The 15,630-nt window shown below is 42.3% G+C and overlaps 1 protein-coding gene across 1 annotated transcript in view; it reads right to left on the reverse strand.

The window, feature by feature from the left end:
* The window catches only part of LOC124289401 (isovaleryl-CoA dehydrogenase, mitochondrial-like), a 29,517-nt gene extending 16,242 nt beyond the window's left edge, over positions 1 to 13,275 (reverse strand). The window contains 7 exon segments of the mRNA XM_046726023.1: positions 330 to 466; positions 7,128 to 7,219; positions 7,993 to 8,012; positions 9,091 to 9,260; positions 11,420 to 11,471; positions 11,904 to 11,993; positions 13,120 to 13,275. Coding sequence (XP_046581979.1) covers positions 330 to 466; positions 7,128 to 7,219; positions 7,993 to 8,012; positions 9,091 to 9,260; positions 11,420 to 11,471; positions 11,904 to 11,993; positions 13,120 to 13,269 — 711 coding nt within the window. The 5' untranslated portion in view covers positions 13,270 to 13,275.
* Positions 13,276 to 15,630: the final 2,355 nt, after the last annotated feature.

Consider the following 15,630-nt stretch of genomic DNA (forward strand, 5'->3'; position numbering starts at 1 on the left):
CAGAAATGGGCTCACATTGTACCCATATGGGGAATGAAACCCAGGTCTTCAGCATGATCAGTAGATACTTTAACCTATAACCTACCCACCACCCTACCATGGCTGTTAAATCATTGAATTTATCAAAACTGTAGCAAGTTCGTCCTGAACTCATGGCTTCAGAGATTGATTCAAGCAACTGATTATTTACCCACATTAACATTAAAGATACTTTTCCATATGTATTCAATACAGTTTTATTGATTCAGAACTGTCAATTTGAGATATGCTTAAGCCAATGAGAAAACATTTTCTGTATGACAAACTTTCGGCACTAATTTCCAGGTTACCTTCTCAATGAGGAAAGCACTGATTCCATGCTGTGGCTTGTCTGTGGTGGGGTTGGTCTTGGCGTACACAACCAGCACGTCAGCATCGGGGCCATTGGTGATCCAGAATTTGTTACCATTCAGTACATAGTGGTCCCCTGAAATGTAGCTCAACAGGTCAAAAGTACCTAGTGATCCCCGGAAATGTAGCTCAACAGGTCAACAGTACATAGTGGTCTCCAAAAATGTAGCTCAACAGGTCAACAGAACATAGTGGTCCCCTGAAATGTAGCCATACAGGTCAACAGTACATAGTGGTCTCCGGAAATGTAGCTCAACAGGTCAACAGTACATAGTGGTCCCCGGAAATGTAGCTCAACAGGTCAACAGTACATAGTGGTCCCCTGAAATGTAGCCATACAGGTCAACAGTACATAGTGGTCTCCGGAAATGTAGCTCAACAGGTCAACAGTACATAGTGGTCCCCGGAAATGTAGCTCAACAGGTCAACAGTACATAGTGGTCCCCGAAATGTAGAGCAACAGGTCAAGTACATGTAAATGTAGCTCAACAGGTCAACAGTACATAGTGGTCCCCTGAAATGTAGCTCAACAGGTCAACAGTACATAGTGGTCCCCGGAAATGTAGCTCAACAGGTCAACAGTACATAGTGGTCTCCGGAAATGTAGCTCAACAGGTCAACAGTACATAGTGGTCCCCGGAAATGTAGCTCAACAGGTCAACAGTACATAGTGGTCCCCTGAAATGTAGCTCAACAGGTCAACAGTACATAGTGGTCCCCGGAAATGTAGCTCAACAGGTCAACAGTACATAGTGGTCTCCGGAAATGTAGCTCAACAGGTCCACAGTACATAGTGGTCTCCGGAAATGTAGCTCAACAGGTCAACAGTACATAGTGGTCCCCGGAAATGTAGCTCAACAGGTCAACAGTACATAGTGGTCCCTTGAAATGTAGCCATACAGGTCAACAGTACATAGTGGTCCCCTGAAATGTAGCTCAACAGGTCAACAGTACATAGTGGTCCCCAGAAATGTAGCTCAACAGGTCAACAGTACATAGTGGGCTCTGGAAATGTAGCTCAACAGGTTAACCATTGTTAACCGTATTTTTGTTGTGTTGTTGAAGCGTTTCAAAGTATGCATGGAATTCAAGGGGAGTTGGTTGCCATTGTACAATGTGATCTAAGAGCTGTAGTGATCACAACTCCCATACCTTAGCCATGTGAACATAGACTTGCAACAGTTGTAGCCCTGTGGTCACTTTGTACAACAGACGATTCAGTTAACATGGTTAATAATGTAATTTTTAGAGTAAAATTGATATTTTATACTTATCCTGACTCATGCTCTTTTGCTTGTCTTCTTCTTCTTGCGAACATAGTGGAACACTTGTATCTCCTTAATTGAAGCTCCCTTCAATGTCAAAATCACTAATTGGTACTCACCAAGAGTTGCCTCCCTTTGCCATTTGCGGGAACAGGTGTCGCCACCCTCTGGCCTCATGCTTCACTCTCTCCTGATTTTGCGAGCCCAACACTTGAATTTACAGGGAAATCCAAAGTGTTATGTGGGAGGATGGGAGGGGAGTTATTCATGAGTCAGGATAAGTATAAAATATCAATTTTACTCTAAAAATTACATATTTTTCCTTATCCTGACTCATGCTCTTTTGCTTGTAGAATCCTACGGAAACGGAGGTGGGAATAACAGAATACTTTGGATTTATAATTAGTGATTTGTATAGATATAACTGTAATAACCCCTTACGGGAACTTCATGAAGGCATAGACTTAGGATATTTCCTCTATTATAAGCCATAGGTTATATAATGCCATAACTGGGGTATTACATTAATAATATACTGAGATATTATACATAGATATAAATAGATATAAAAGCGACTCTGATAGAGACGCTGTACAACTGAACATAACATCAGTATAAGCTTAAGGCTGAATAACCTAAGCTAAGTATATACATAGCCCTAGAACTCCGTAGAGTTATAAGCTAGATAATGTATGTATACAATACATAATAATCTCGTGAGGGTAAAAATTAACGCCTACGAGGGACTGTCAGCTGCTGAGCGAGGACCAAGGGACCGAAATGGTGAATGCCAGAGACGTCCTCGGTGGTGATATCTCTCAGATAGTGATTAGCAAACACCATGTTAGATTTCCAAAAGCATCCTTCCATAATTGTGTTCAATGAGCAGTTACCGTAGGGCTGAGAGTGGAAGCCAATGCCCTGATCTCATGGGGATTTGATGCTGTTGGAGGGTCCAAGCCTGCTGCCTTGTAGGCACGAAGTATGACAGTCCTTATCCATATAGATATGGTGGTACGAGAGACTTCTGTCTGAGTTGTTGCCGATAAGGGGATGAATAATCGTTTGAGAAATCTTCGCCTTGTTTTGGAACGTCTTAAATAGATTTTGAGAGCTCTGACTGGGCACAGCGATAAGTCTAGTGTATCTTGAGATCCGAGAATCGAGGATAGTGCCGGACGGGAATAACCTGTCTGGTTGACCTGGTAGTTGATTTTGGCGATGAAATCCCATCTTAATCCCAGGTGCGCTGTGTTTTGATTGTCATCAAACTGTATCCTCTCATAATCTAGAGCGAATTTCGACATTCTGGCTGCCGTGGCTAGAGATAACAGAAAAAGTGTTTTCTGTGAGAGAAATTCAAAGGTTGTCGATTCCAACGGTTCATAAGCCTCACTTGTGAGGTGTTGTAGCACTACATTCAGATCCCAAGCTGGGGCGTGGAACTTCCGCTTTGGTCCTCCAATCGGAAAGCACGTAGTAAGGCCAGTAACTCTGGAGACTTAGTCAATTTGACACCCGTTCTCATAGTAAGCACAGAACTAAGCGCGGCAAGATATGTTGATAATGTCGAGCCTTTTAAATGTTTGTTTTGGCGAAGGTAACACAAATAGTCTGCCACTTGAGGATGTGTAGCATCTCTCGCTGTAAATCCCTTATTTGCTGCATAATTTTCAAACTGTGCCACTTGTCGCCGCATTGCCACGGTAGAGTACCGTAAGGCAAGCGGACCGCTTTTGCCGCTCTGGCAGAATATCCTCTCTTGTTTAAACACATTTTAATACAGTCCATACGTGAAGTTGGAATACTTCTGGGCTTCGTGCACCTGTTTGGTGTGTGGATGTATTAACAGATTTGAGCTTTGGGTAGCTCTAGTGCCGGTTGACCGATTTCTTGAATTAGAATGGGAAACCACGTTCTGGCCGGCCAGTAGGGCACGACCAAAGTGAGTTGTAGGCTCTGTGTTTGTCTGATTTTCTGTAACACTTGAGGCATTATTGCTGGCGGCGGAAACGCGTACGCATTGAGGCCTTCCCAGGATATGCTTAGAGCCGCCCGCTGCCCATGCTTGTGGGTCTGGGACTGGTGACACGAATGTCGGTAGCTGATTGTTGAATCGTGGTGGCTTAATAGATCTACTAGCGGCGCCCCTATTTGCTTGATTATCTGTGCAAAGATTTCTGTATTGAGCATCCATTCTGTCGGTGACGGTTGATGTGGCCGAGAGAGCGCCTGCTAGTACATTTCTGGCTCCGGGAATGTGACATGCTCTGACATGTAGATTTAGATCGTGGATTAGATCGAACAGTTGAAAGCTTAAGTTCAAAAGGTTCAGTGATCTCGCTTGAGCCTTGTCTGTTCACATAGAACGCCACTGTCGAAGTTGTCGGTATGAATCATTAGGTGCGATTTTGTAGAATGGTGCTCCAATGCAGTATGGCGCTGATTACAGCTTTCATCTCTAACATGTTTATATGGAGCTTGCTTTCTTGCTGATTCCATAACCCTGATGCCGTCCGGTTGGCGAGATGAGCTCCCCAACCTTGGAGCGACGCGTCTACATATAGATGGGTTTTGAATTCCTGCTCTGCTAAACAAATCCCTTCGCAGACATTCGATTTCTTTGTCCACCATAGTAGATGAGGTCTGAGATGTTTCGGTAGACTGAATGGTTGTAGGTCGTCGAGATGTGCATTGATGAAGACCTGTAAGGGACGTAACTGTAATCTGCCTCTGACTGTCATGTCTTGGGCTGATGTGAGGAGACCTAGTAGGCTCTGCCACTGTCGAAGTGGTAACGGAGAGAGTAGAGCTGGTGGAATGGTCTGTTGGATCTTGGTCCAACGGTCTTCTGGTACGACGATACGGTTGAGATTCGTGATAAATCGAATGCCTAGGAACTGCAGGTCTTGCGATGGTACTAGGTCCGACTTGAGTAAGTTTACTAACCATCCTAGCTGTGTTAGTAGCTTTATGATGTAGTTTAACTGTAGTTTGAGACGCTGTGGATCTTGATCTACTTGTATCCCGTCGTCGAGGTAAAATGCACTGCGTAGCCCTTGACGATGTAAATAGGTGATAATCGGTTTCGTTATCCTCGTGAATAGCCAGGGGGCTGATGATATTCCGAATGGGAGTACTTTCCACTGGTAATGTAGCCCGTCTAGTGTAAACCGTAGGTATTTCCTGGATTCGGGATGTATTGGGATGTGCAGATATGCATCCTGTAGATCTATACTGCCCATGTAGTCCATGGGGCTTAATCAACTGTCGTAACTGAGGTAGATGTATCATGCTAAACTTCGTGGTTTGCGAGATAATTCTTGTTGAAGAAGCTCATGTTGTAAATGAGTCTGTATTTCTCCTTGGAGTTTTTCTTGGGTACTAGGAAAACTGGGGAGTAGAAACCTGGTTCGATGTTTCCTTGATCTATTACTTCTATGGCCTGCTTGGTTAGGAGTGATGTAACAGCCTCTCTTAACTTTGGTAGTTGTTGTGCCTGTAAGTCGAACTTGTGAGGGTTGACTGTCAGCGGAGGCTTGGCCTGTAGTGGGATAAGAAACTGCGGTTGAAGAATGTTGGAGACATAAGGGTCTTGTAACATTCCCCAGTTTTCCCAGTGTAGTTGAAGGCGCCCACCCACTTGTGACGGTTGTACTGGAACGGCTGGGGTGGAAGACTCCAGTCGCTCCAACCTGTCTTTCAGCGCTTATAGTTGCGGAACCTCTGGGTGTCCTGCCTCTTCCTGACCCTCCTCTATAGTTGCCATATGGGCTTAATTTAAAAGAATCTTTTCCCCTGGAGCTGGCTATCTTCCTGTCCCGCGCTCTCTGTAGACCCGTGAATTTAGATCTCCCTGAGTATCTTTGTGAAGTCTGTCGGATGACGCTGGCTAGTGTGTCCATCGATTTAATCATAAGGACTTCTCTGGAATCCTTAGTGACTTCCTTGGAGACTTTGTCTATTCCTCCGCCAAAGATGGATGGGGAAGACCACGGGCTGTATATAGTGGAGCTGTAAAGTTCTCACCCCAGCTGCAGGAAGCGAGGAGGCCTTGACGACGAGCTAAGGTCAGTGCTGCTGAGACAGATGTGAGATGATCCGCTAGGAACTGCTGGTCCTTCTTTGCATAAGTAGGGCCGAAAGTAAATCATTCTATCATCTTCAGAGGTCGTGGTTACTTAAATCTGGTGATAAGTGTCTCATTGATCGCTCTAGATCTATTTAGACCAAAGAACATACGCCTCGGCATGGTTTCTATCTGAACCAGTTTGGCGATCGCCAATCTTGTAGTTCTTATTCTTGACATCGCTGATCAGCTTGTAGTTTTCATCGATGTCTTGAGCCTTGAAGAAGGGGTCCATGTTATGCGGGAGAACTTCTTGGCGGAAAGTTTGGCAGATGTGGTGTCTGAACTTTCGCGGGCTTTATGGAATGCTGTGTCTAGATTCTGTGGTACCGCAGCAATCGGGTCGATCGGAGGTAGTGTGACAGCATCTGCATCGCCTTCTTTCATCAGGTATGTCTGCGCGGATTGCCACTCTTGGAAGGTGATGAGAGATCTAGGTTGTTTACCATCCAATATCGTGATTCTGCATCTGAGAAAATAATTCCTCCATCATCTTCTATTCCAGCATCATTGATGAGAGGTTGGTGCTCTTCTGATGTTGGACTGTGTGGTTCTATCTCTATGTCGGGTGACGCTTTGGGAGACCTGGTTGTAGACTTGTGTGCAGACCTGTGTGGTGATCGACGCGGTGATGTACGCCGAGATCGGGCGCGGGTGAACGGCGAGGAGATCGCCTTGGTGATCTACGCCTATGGGTTGACCTTCTCGAGACCTGTGAGGAGAACGCTGATAGCTTCGCTGGCTCTTGTGTAGTCCCTCGATGTCTTTCTAGATGATGACGATCTGGGTTCAGGGCGCCCTTCGCTAATGCCTTCGCTGGCTTCCTCTGGCCCGGGTCCTGGGGAACGGTGATATGACCTTCGCTGGGCTTTCCGTGGAGGTCTGGTGGTCTGAGTCCGTGATCTGAGGATGAAGCCGAAGAAGGTGATGATCTATCCCGCCGCTCCTTCGGCTGTACATCTGGGTCCTTCGTCGAGGTGGTCTGTGACTTCCTTCGCTGGTGGCATCATCGCCGTGGCTGCTACGCTGACGGGGGTGCCTCTGGGGTGCTGTTCACGCTGGAGCCTTCGCTGGCTCGACCCTGGGTTGGCTGCTTCTCCAGTCTGTAGTGGCCTCCATCATGATCATGATTTGCCGCATTAGATCGCCTGGGATGGTCTGCGACGAAGTAGACGGTGCCCTCTCTGCGATGTTAACGGTGGGGCCCTCAGGGATTTCGCCTGACATCAGTGTAGAGGCATCAGGCTGCATGGTGATCTCTGCTGAAGTCACTGTAGCTGTCACCGGGTCAGCTTCTTGTATGCATGTCGGGATGATGATCGGCTGGTCATCGTGAGGCCCACTTCTGCGGCTGGAACGATCTCGCTGAGAAAGTTCTTGACGACTTCGTAGACTTCCCTTTGGAGGTTGACGCTGCCCTGGGGTACGGTCTGCGCTGAGAAGACGCTTGAGGCCCTCTTGGACTTTAGCTGCGATGACGGGATGTCTGGGGAGGCCGGTCGCTTCTTAGAGGTGACGGATCGCATCCCACGCCTCTTCCGATGGGGTCTCTAGCAGAACACCAGACGGGAGGGGGTCGATCGACAGCAGCTGACTGGATGGGAATTCGGCGTATCGCCATGTCTAACCCTTTGTTTGCGGACTCTATCTGCAGCACGCCTCAAGACGCAAAGATGGTATTTATTAAAAGCAGAATTAGTTAAATTAATGCAGTAACTGCAACGTGAATCAAACGCACAAGGCGAACAACTAGGGCATACTACATGGATCAGCAGCGGAAAAACGTAATCTACAAATAGTACAGATTTTCATCAACGTAATACTAGCTGAACAATCACTTAACTCACGGAATAAACAGTAGAAATAATGATTAATTATCAATACAAATTAATGAAGGATACTAGCTATACCTTTATAGTAAACTATAAGAGGTAACTAACTAAGAAAACCAAAGGATATAGTGTGTAAGGAGACACAGGCGCCTCACATCCTGCTCACTGGGCTTAAGAAGGAGAGAGTGAAGCATGAGGCCAGAGGGTGGCTACACCTGTTCCCGCGCTAAATGGCAAAGGGAGGCAGCTCTTGGTGAGTACCAATTAGTGATTTTACATTGAAGGGAGCTTCAATTAAGGAGATACAAGTGTTCCACTATGTTCGCAAGAAGAAGAAGACAAGCAAAAGAGCATGAGTCAGGATAAGGAAAAATACATATGTTCTCCGCTGATCAGCTGAAATAACATAATAATCATTACATCGCCCATGTTCTACATGTTCTACCACATTGGGCTCCAATATATTGTCAGTAATGATCAACATGATACACCGACGCGTGTGAGTCTCCAAGTACAACATGCACCATATATTATGTAGTATCCGCTGAACACTGCTTCAATATCAGACAATGGCAGTGCTTGCACACAGATTGTATCTAAAAGTTGGGCTTATTTCCCAAACATAGTGAGTGAGTGGGTGGGTGGTTGAGTTTGAGTGGGTGGGTGGTTGAGTGAGTGAGTGGTTGAGTGGGTGGTTGAGTGAGTGAGTGGGTGAGTGAGTGAGTTGGATTTTACACCGCTTTTAGGAATATTCGGGCAATATCACGGCAGGGGACACTAGAAATGGGCTTCACACATTGTACCCATGTGGGCAATCGAACCCGGGCCTTTGGCGTGACGAGCGAATGCTTTAACCACTAGGCTACACCACCGCCCCTCACAAACATAGACATGGTTATAATATGGTCTCTACATGTTGAAACGGTTAATTACATTTTATGAAAGTCTATGAAGCAAAAGTATGTATCGATTGCTTCCTATGTTGCAATACAAGTGCAACCATGACACTTTGGAATGATGTCATACATTTTCACATCCACTGAGCCTGGTACAAGCCACGGGAAGATATCAACAACAAGCGGACAATCTACCACTCAGGTTTTTGACAGTACTAAAACTGTTCAAAATACTATTTTTGCTTCATGGTTAGTTTAGTCTTTGTGTTCTCTGTGTCAAACTGCAATATTTCTCAAATTGATCAAAATGCATATTTTGTAGCTAGATTCTGAGTATGTTGTTGCTAGGGCTGTAGCATGAAAGTTTGTTGACAAACAAGCTGTCGATGAAATCACAAATTGTAAAATATCAGAAAAAAATATCAAATGCCAGAAGGGAAATATAAGTCGAGCTAAAACATGTGATGCTACAATACACAGTGTAACACACCTTTGAAGTATTGACACTGGCAATAGACATAAACTGAACTAAAGGATAATAAGCTTCACTATAGAAGACAGAATACACTGAGATTTACCTTGGGTAAATACTTTTTCTTCTGCTCCTCACTGCCATTGCGAACTATTTGATTGATGCAGAGGTTAGAGTGAGCTCCATAGCTGAGGGCAATGGAGGCCGATGCTCGAGACAGTTCCTCCATCACAAGACAGTGGTCCAGGTAGGACATTTCAGATCCTCCATACTCACCTGGCACAGAATCTGGTGTTATCACACGTTTCATGCTAATTAATGCAGAACATTATTTGACATGCTTTCAACTGCTCATTTCGTGCCTGGCTGATAAAATATTTCCAACTTACTTTTTTCACTAATAAAAGTTTTTGACTGAATATTTGTAAATGTTAAGGATATTCTGTTTGTCACAATGGCCCATTACTCCCTACTATTAAACTTGTGTTTGTAGTAACTGGTCATAATCAACCGTAACATACCGTAGCTGTGATAGTTCAACATGTTCAACAGGTCACTCATAGGTCTGCCTAACAAGTTAACATCCTTGACAATTCAGGGTATTAGATTTCCAATCCATTATGGTATATAATAAGCTGGACACATAAGAAGTGATTTACTCCCATTAGTTAGATATCCCAATTGTCAGACACCGGACTAGGGATTAATTATCGCAACACCCATATATAAATGGGAATGTCCCAATTGGATATTTCAAGCAGTTAGTTGAACCTAAGGAAAACTGTTATTGTGTAAAATCTCAGGAAATTCTGTAAATATTTCACACAAATTGTAAAATCTTCCGGCTAACTACTATTCCGACATAATATTATCATTTATTGTCATTTGCACCTAATATGCCAATGATATCGGCCTGAGTGTAATAAAATTCTGTTCTGTTATTTATTTTATGGGCCATTCCTATTTCATTAAGAGGTAACGGGCAGGGGATTGGCTCTGCACTCAACCAGATGGTTTGTTGTTTTAACCAGAGACCATATAATATTAACCTGTGTGACTATTGGGATGTCTGACAAATGGAAGGATACCGGACCCATCAGACACTACAGCTTGCTACACAAGTGACATCACCATCTCAAACTCTCTTACCACTAACTCTACAAAGAATTTCTCTCATTCACAAGTAGAGTATTTTGAAATAGCAAGTGTTATCATAATGTCATGCAAATCAGTTGTCAGTAAAGGTTCCAAGGTATTTATTGTAAGGCCTAAAAAAAAAAGCTTGTGGTTCCGATTTCCCGACCGACCCTAAATATTCCCGCTGAGCCTAACAATTTTACTCACCACATAATAAATTAAATTTATTTTCTGACACATGAGTAATGTAAAAATATTTTGCAAAACAACCCAAACCCCTACCTACCTACCCTAGTTCTGAAATGTAGGAAATCAGAACCACAACATTTATTTTTTTGGGCCTAATAGGATTGAGACATCATGGACAACTGAGGTTGACCTGTTAAGTATCTGAGTTAACGTTAATTCATAGATTGATTGTATGACCATATTAGGGAGGTGAGGTAACGTGAAATTGGGTTTAACGTCGTGCTTGAGAATATTTCGCTCATATGACGACGTGCATGTGTGTGTATGTGTATGTGCGGCTGCTTGTACTAGCCCAGACTTAAGCTGGTTTTATAGTGCTAGCCCACTGCGATACCACGCCGCAGTGAAGCATGAATACCCCTCTCAGACACATTATACTGACTCCGAGCCGACCAGTCCTTGTTGTACCCATTAATGCCGAGCACCAGGCAGGGACCAACAAGTACCATATTTTTTCACCTCTTTTGGTATGACGAGGTCGGGGGTCGAACCCACGACCTTCCGCTCTCTGGGCGGACGCTCTAACCACTACATCACGGAGGCGGTCGAGACATCATGGACAACTGAGGTTGACCTGTTAAGTATCTGAGTTAACGTTAATCCATACATTGATTGTATGACCATATTAGGGAACCATAACAACATAGTCCATCATAATGAACACAGTGTTAAGAAACTAAGATATGCTTTCAAACACCATCCATCTAAGATACAATGCCTCAATAACACTATGTTAACTCTCAGTCAATGCTGGTCATGATCAACATGATCAATCCTAAGACAGAGAAGTGAATGCTAGCAATATTCTTTATAACAGTGTCTTTTAAACATAGTAAATTATGAAATCTAGTTCAGGTAAATAAGCAACAGGAGCAGGAGCAAGTTTTCATATCATCACGGAACAGCCAGTTCACACAATGTAACTGGGCAATCCTTATTAACCAAATGTCATACTGCAGATATACTTGGCACCAAAACCCTTAGCTCAAACACATTCCCAAAATGAAAAGTAACCTTTGCAGTCAATCAGCAGTGCTAAGAGTACTTACTTGGAGCAGTGATTCCATGGAGACCAAGTTCTCCACATTTTTTCCAGAAATCCTGAAAAAAAATTTATGTCATGTGAAACGGAGAATACAATCAAATGACCAAACTTATCATCCATAAATCAACACTCAATGCTCTTGACGCAGACAAAACAACATACAACTGACATTGAGTGAGCGAGTTTAATTTTATGCCGCACTGAGCAATATTCCAGCCATATTGCCGCAGCCTGTAAATAATTGAGTCTGAACCAGACATTCCAGTGATCAACAGCATAAGCATTGATCTACGCAACTGGGATACGATGACATTTGTTATACCTGACAGTGACCTTAATCTTACCACTATAGCACAACCTTTACACTACCAACTTATACAATTCATATTTTTTTCTATACCTCTTATAACATTTCAGGAAAATTATTGCACAAAGTCACATTTGTCAATAACTATTAAAAATATTCTAGTTCAAACCTCCAAACTTACCCTCATATCTTTGAAATCATTGGTCTTATCAATTTCTCCTGCCTTTGGGGCAAGTTCTTTCTGTGCAAACTGGAAAACACTCTGTCGTAGCTGGAAAACAATTAGTGCATATGAGTGGTGGTCCGATTAATTGAAATGTCGAAGATTGCACATACGTTACAAGGAAGTTTGATAATGGCAAACAATGTTTACTGAAGGTTGCAACGATCAAGCAGAAATATCAATTGTAAGGCAGTCTATAGATATGAACAGTGGGAGGGTGGTTTGTTTATGTATGTGGGTGTAAGTGTAACTGTGATAGGTCTACATAAGAAATGTAAATGTATGCTCCTTCTCATGGTTTGACCTCAATCTGTAAGACATTCATATTCATTATAGGTGCCTCTTTGCAACATGGGTTATCATTACAATGACAAAACTTTGCCAATGTGTAACATGTATCATGAATGACCTGGTTCAAGTACATCTTGTCTTATTTCCACACAATGTTAAGCTTAGTTTATTTAGTTCACCACAGTATCTGAAATCAGCTGAGAGGTTTGTTTGCATGTTGTTTAATGTTGCACTCATGAATTAACTAGCTATATCAAAATATTCAAGTCTGGACTAGACGATCCAGTGATTGACATCATCATGATCATGGGTTGGGACCTACCAAAGTGGGATACTATCACATGCATCAACCAAGTCTGTGAACCTGACTGCATGATTCCATTAGTTGTCTCTCACAACAAGCATCTGAAGACCAGTTCTAATACTAAACAGCCTATTTTTACTGACACAAGGGAGACAACTGATGACAGATGCAAGTTGGTAAATATAACCTGACAGTATTCATAGTCACCTAGTGTAAAATACTAAAATCTACATGTACTGACTGCGCATAATCATGGCAATTAATATTCATGATAATTAAAGTAAACTGTGTACAGTGGTGGAGAGGTGGAGAGGTGTGTAGGTTGTGTGTCCAGACGAACCAATCAAACCGCACGAACACCACAGGTCAACATGGTCAAGGTCTTTTGATGCATAGTATACATATACCCGTTCTTCACTATTAGCAATAACTTTTAAATACACATACTATAGTACAGGGATTATGGATAATTTCCAAAAACATTGTAACTTATAGAATTATTGGCAGTATAGCTCTAATAATGGATATTAATAATGTTCACAACATGCAATCTTTTTAAACAAATTCTGAAAGCGATACCTGTCGCTGCTCTTCAGCCAAATTGTACAAACTATCATCGATGGGAAAGTAGGAGCAGCTACGAGTTGCACGGACACTGACTCTGCCATTTGACAGCAGACGACGACAGAGACTTGGTCGAAACACTCTGCTCATACTGTGGGTGGCCATGTTGTTTCTGTGAAGGGACGTAACTCCTCCTCCTCCTCAGCAGGTGCGCTTCAAATCCGGTTCAGAGAAAAGAGTGCGTCGCTACTGATTTTATCCGCATCAGTAGTACTCCGGCTATTGACGGCTATTAGAGAGTGAGTGTGAGTGAGTTTAGTTTTACGCCGCTTTATATTATACCAGCAATATCACGACAGGGAACACTGGTGGAAATGGGCTTCACACATTGTACTCACGCGGGGAATCGAACCCGGGTCATCGGCGTGAGGGCGAACGCATTAACCACTAGGCTACCCCACCACCCCGGCTATTAAGGATAGGGGGGTACATATAGGTATTTACAAAGTTCATTTCTTGCACAATCTAACGAAGAAAGAACTAGTCTCTGGATAGTCGGCAGTCACAGCAAGAAACTTGAAAAAAAACTATGTATGCTTGACGTTGACTAAAAAAAACAGAATATTCATGAACTGGGGTCGTTCTTAGTTCTACTTTACGAAAGGCTATTTATTATTTAAATGTACTCGAACACCTTCAGCTTGATGCTGCTAGGATTGTTACAACAAAGGAGCACTTATAATATAATTACAAAACGTGTTGGCTACGCTACCATTAAAACAAACAAAAATTTGAATATCAACCGTACAAAAGACATAATAGAGAACGAATGTTCTTTACACCTTACTGATCTGTTATTTCAAAATATATCAGGTGTTTGAAATCATATAAGAATATCATTGTATATATTCTGCACTGCACATATTATGGTGGCATTCGGGCCATCGCTTTATCGCCCTGAAGAAATCTAGGCGATATCGCGACAAAGCGATAGTACGACACGATATTGCGATATGGCGACACGATATAGCGATATTGCGATATAGCCAAAGACGAAATAGCGATAACATGACACGACATGACGATAACAAGACACGATATAGCGATAACAAGACACGAAATGGCAACAACTCGACACGACATTGCGATAACACGACACGAAATGGCGATAACACGACATGAAATGGCGATAACACGACACGAAATGGCGATAACACGACACGAAATGGCGATAAAAAGAGGCGACATTGCGATAACGCGAAAAGGCGATATGGCGATATGACGATACAGCGATATGGCGATATGTAGAAAAGCGGGTAAGTTGATTCATTCTCGGGATTCAATAATAAGATAGCGGGAAGTATGTGAGATAAAGATGCACTTGATGCCTGGCATAGATATATAAAGGGGATATGTAGTGAATCATATCAACATAAATGACATTGTTATGCAACCTCTCTGGTTAAATCACCAGTTTGTAACACATATTTGATAATCAATAACTGGTTCAAACAAGGAATTGTTAATATTAAAGACATTTTCAATGACCAAGAGGTACTCTCATTTGCAGAACTTAAAACAAAATTTGATATTAAGGGCACAGTACTTGACGATAAAATCGTGTCATCGTCAGTATTCCCCAAAATGGAAAGAAGTCATTCAAACTGCTGGACACCCAAACATAACAAAGGTATCGATAAGTTCCCATGGAATGATCTTATCATACCGACTAAAGGATATAGATTAGTTTACGAGTCTCATATCGAAATCAATTTTCCAAAGGTATGCGATAAATGGGAAAGTGAAATAAACGATCATATCGATTGGAAGACCATATTTGTGCAATATAGACTAACCATTAAAGACCCAAAGCTTTTTGGATTTTCAATACAAATTTATTAATAGACTTATTTATACATTAAAATGAAACTAGTTGATAATGACATATGAATATCGTGTGACGTAAGTGAGAATATTTATCATGTATATATTGAAAGTCCCATCATTAGATTATTCTGGAAAGAATTCACCGGTTTTGTTAATTGTGTCTTGTACAGAACATTCGTACTCTCAGCTCAAGATATACTATTTTTGTGCGAATAGCGACCCCTTGCTCAACCATATGATCATACTAGCCAAGCGCCACATTTTTTGTCAGGAATATCAAGGGTGTGAAACCAAGTTTGACCACATATAAAGGGTTATTAAAAGATGTGTATGACATTGAGAAATATATTGCCAGAAACAATTTCAATATGAATTTATTTGAGAGAAAATGGATTAAGCTCCAAAATGTTCTGTGATTATGACAATGAAATAGTTCTACTCAAGTGTATCTGCGTTTGTTCCAGTTTTACATATTTATTTCCCAGTGAAATTGAAACAAAGTGACATGCCATTTCTCATTATATATCATTACAAAACTATGTCCACGGATTGTTTCATACAAAGTGTATCCAAGTGAAGTGAATAAAAAAATGTGAAAAAATAGTATGTGAAATAAACGCATCGTAAAACCGCCCATTC

Source organism: Haliotis rubra, unplaced genomic scaffold, assembly GCF_003918875.1.
Source record: "Haliotis rubra isolate DU_JTF1 unplaced genomic scaffold, ASM391887v1 Scf44, whole genome shotgun sequence".
Taxonomy (NCBI): Eukaryota; Metazoa; Mollusca; class Gastropoda; order Lepetellida; family Haliotidae; genus Haliotis; species Haliotis rubra.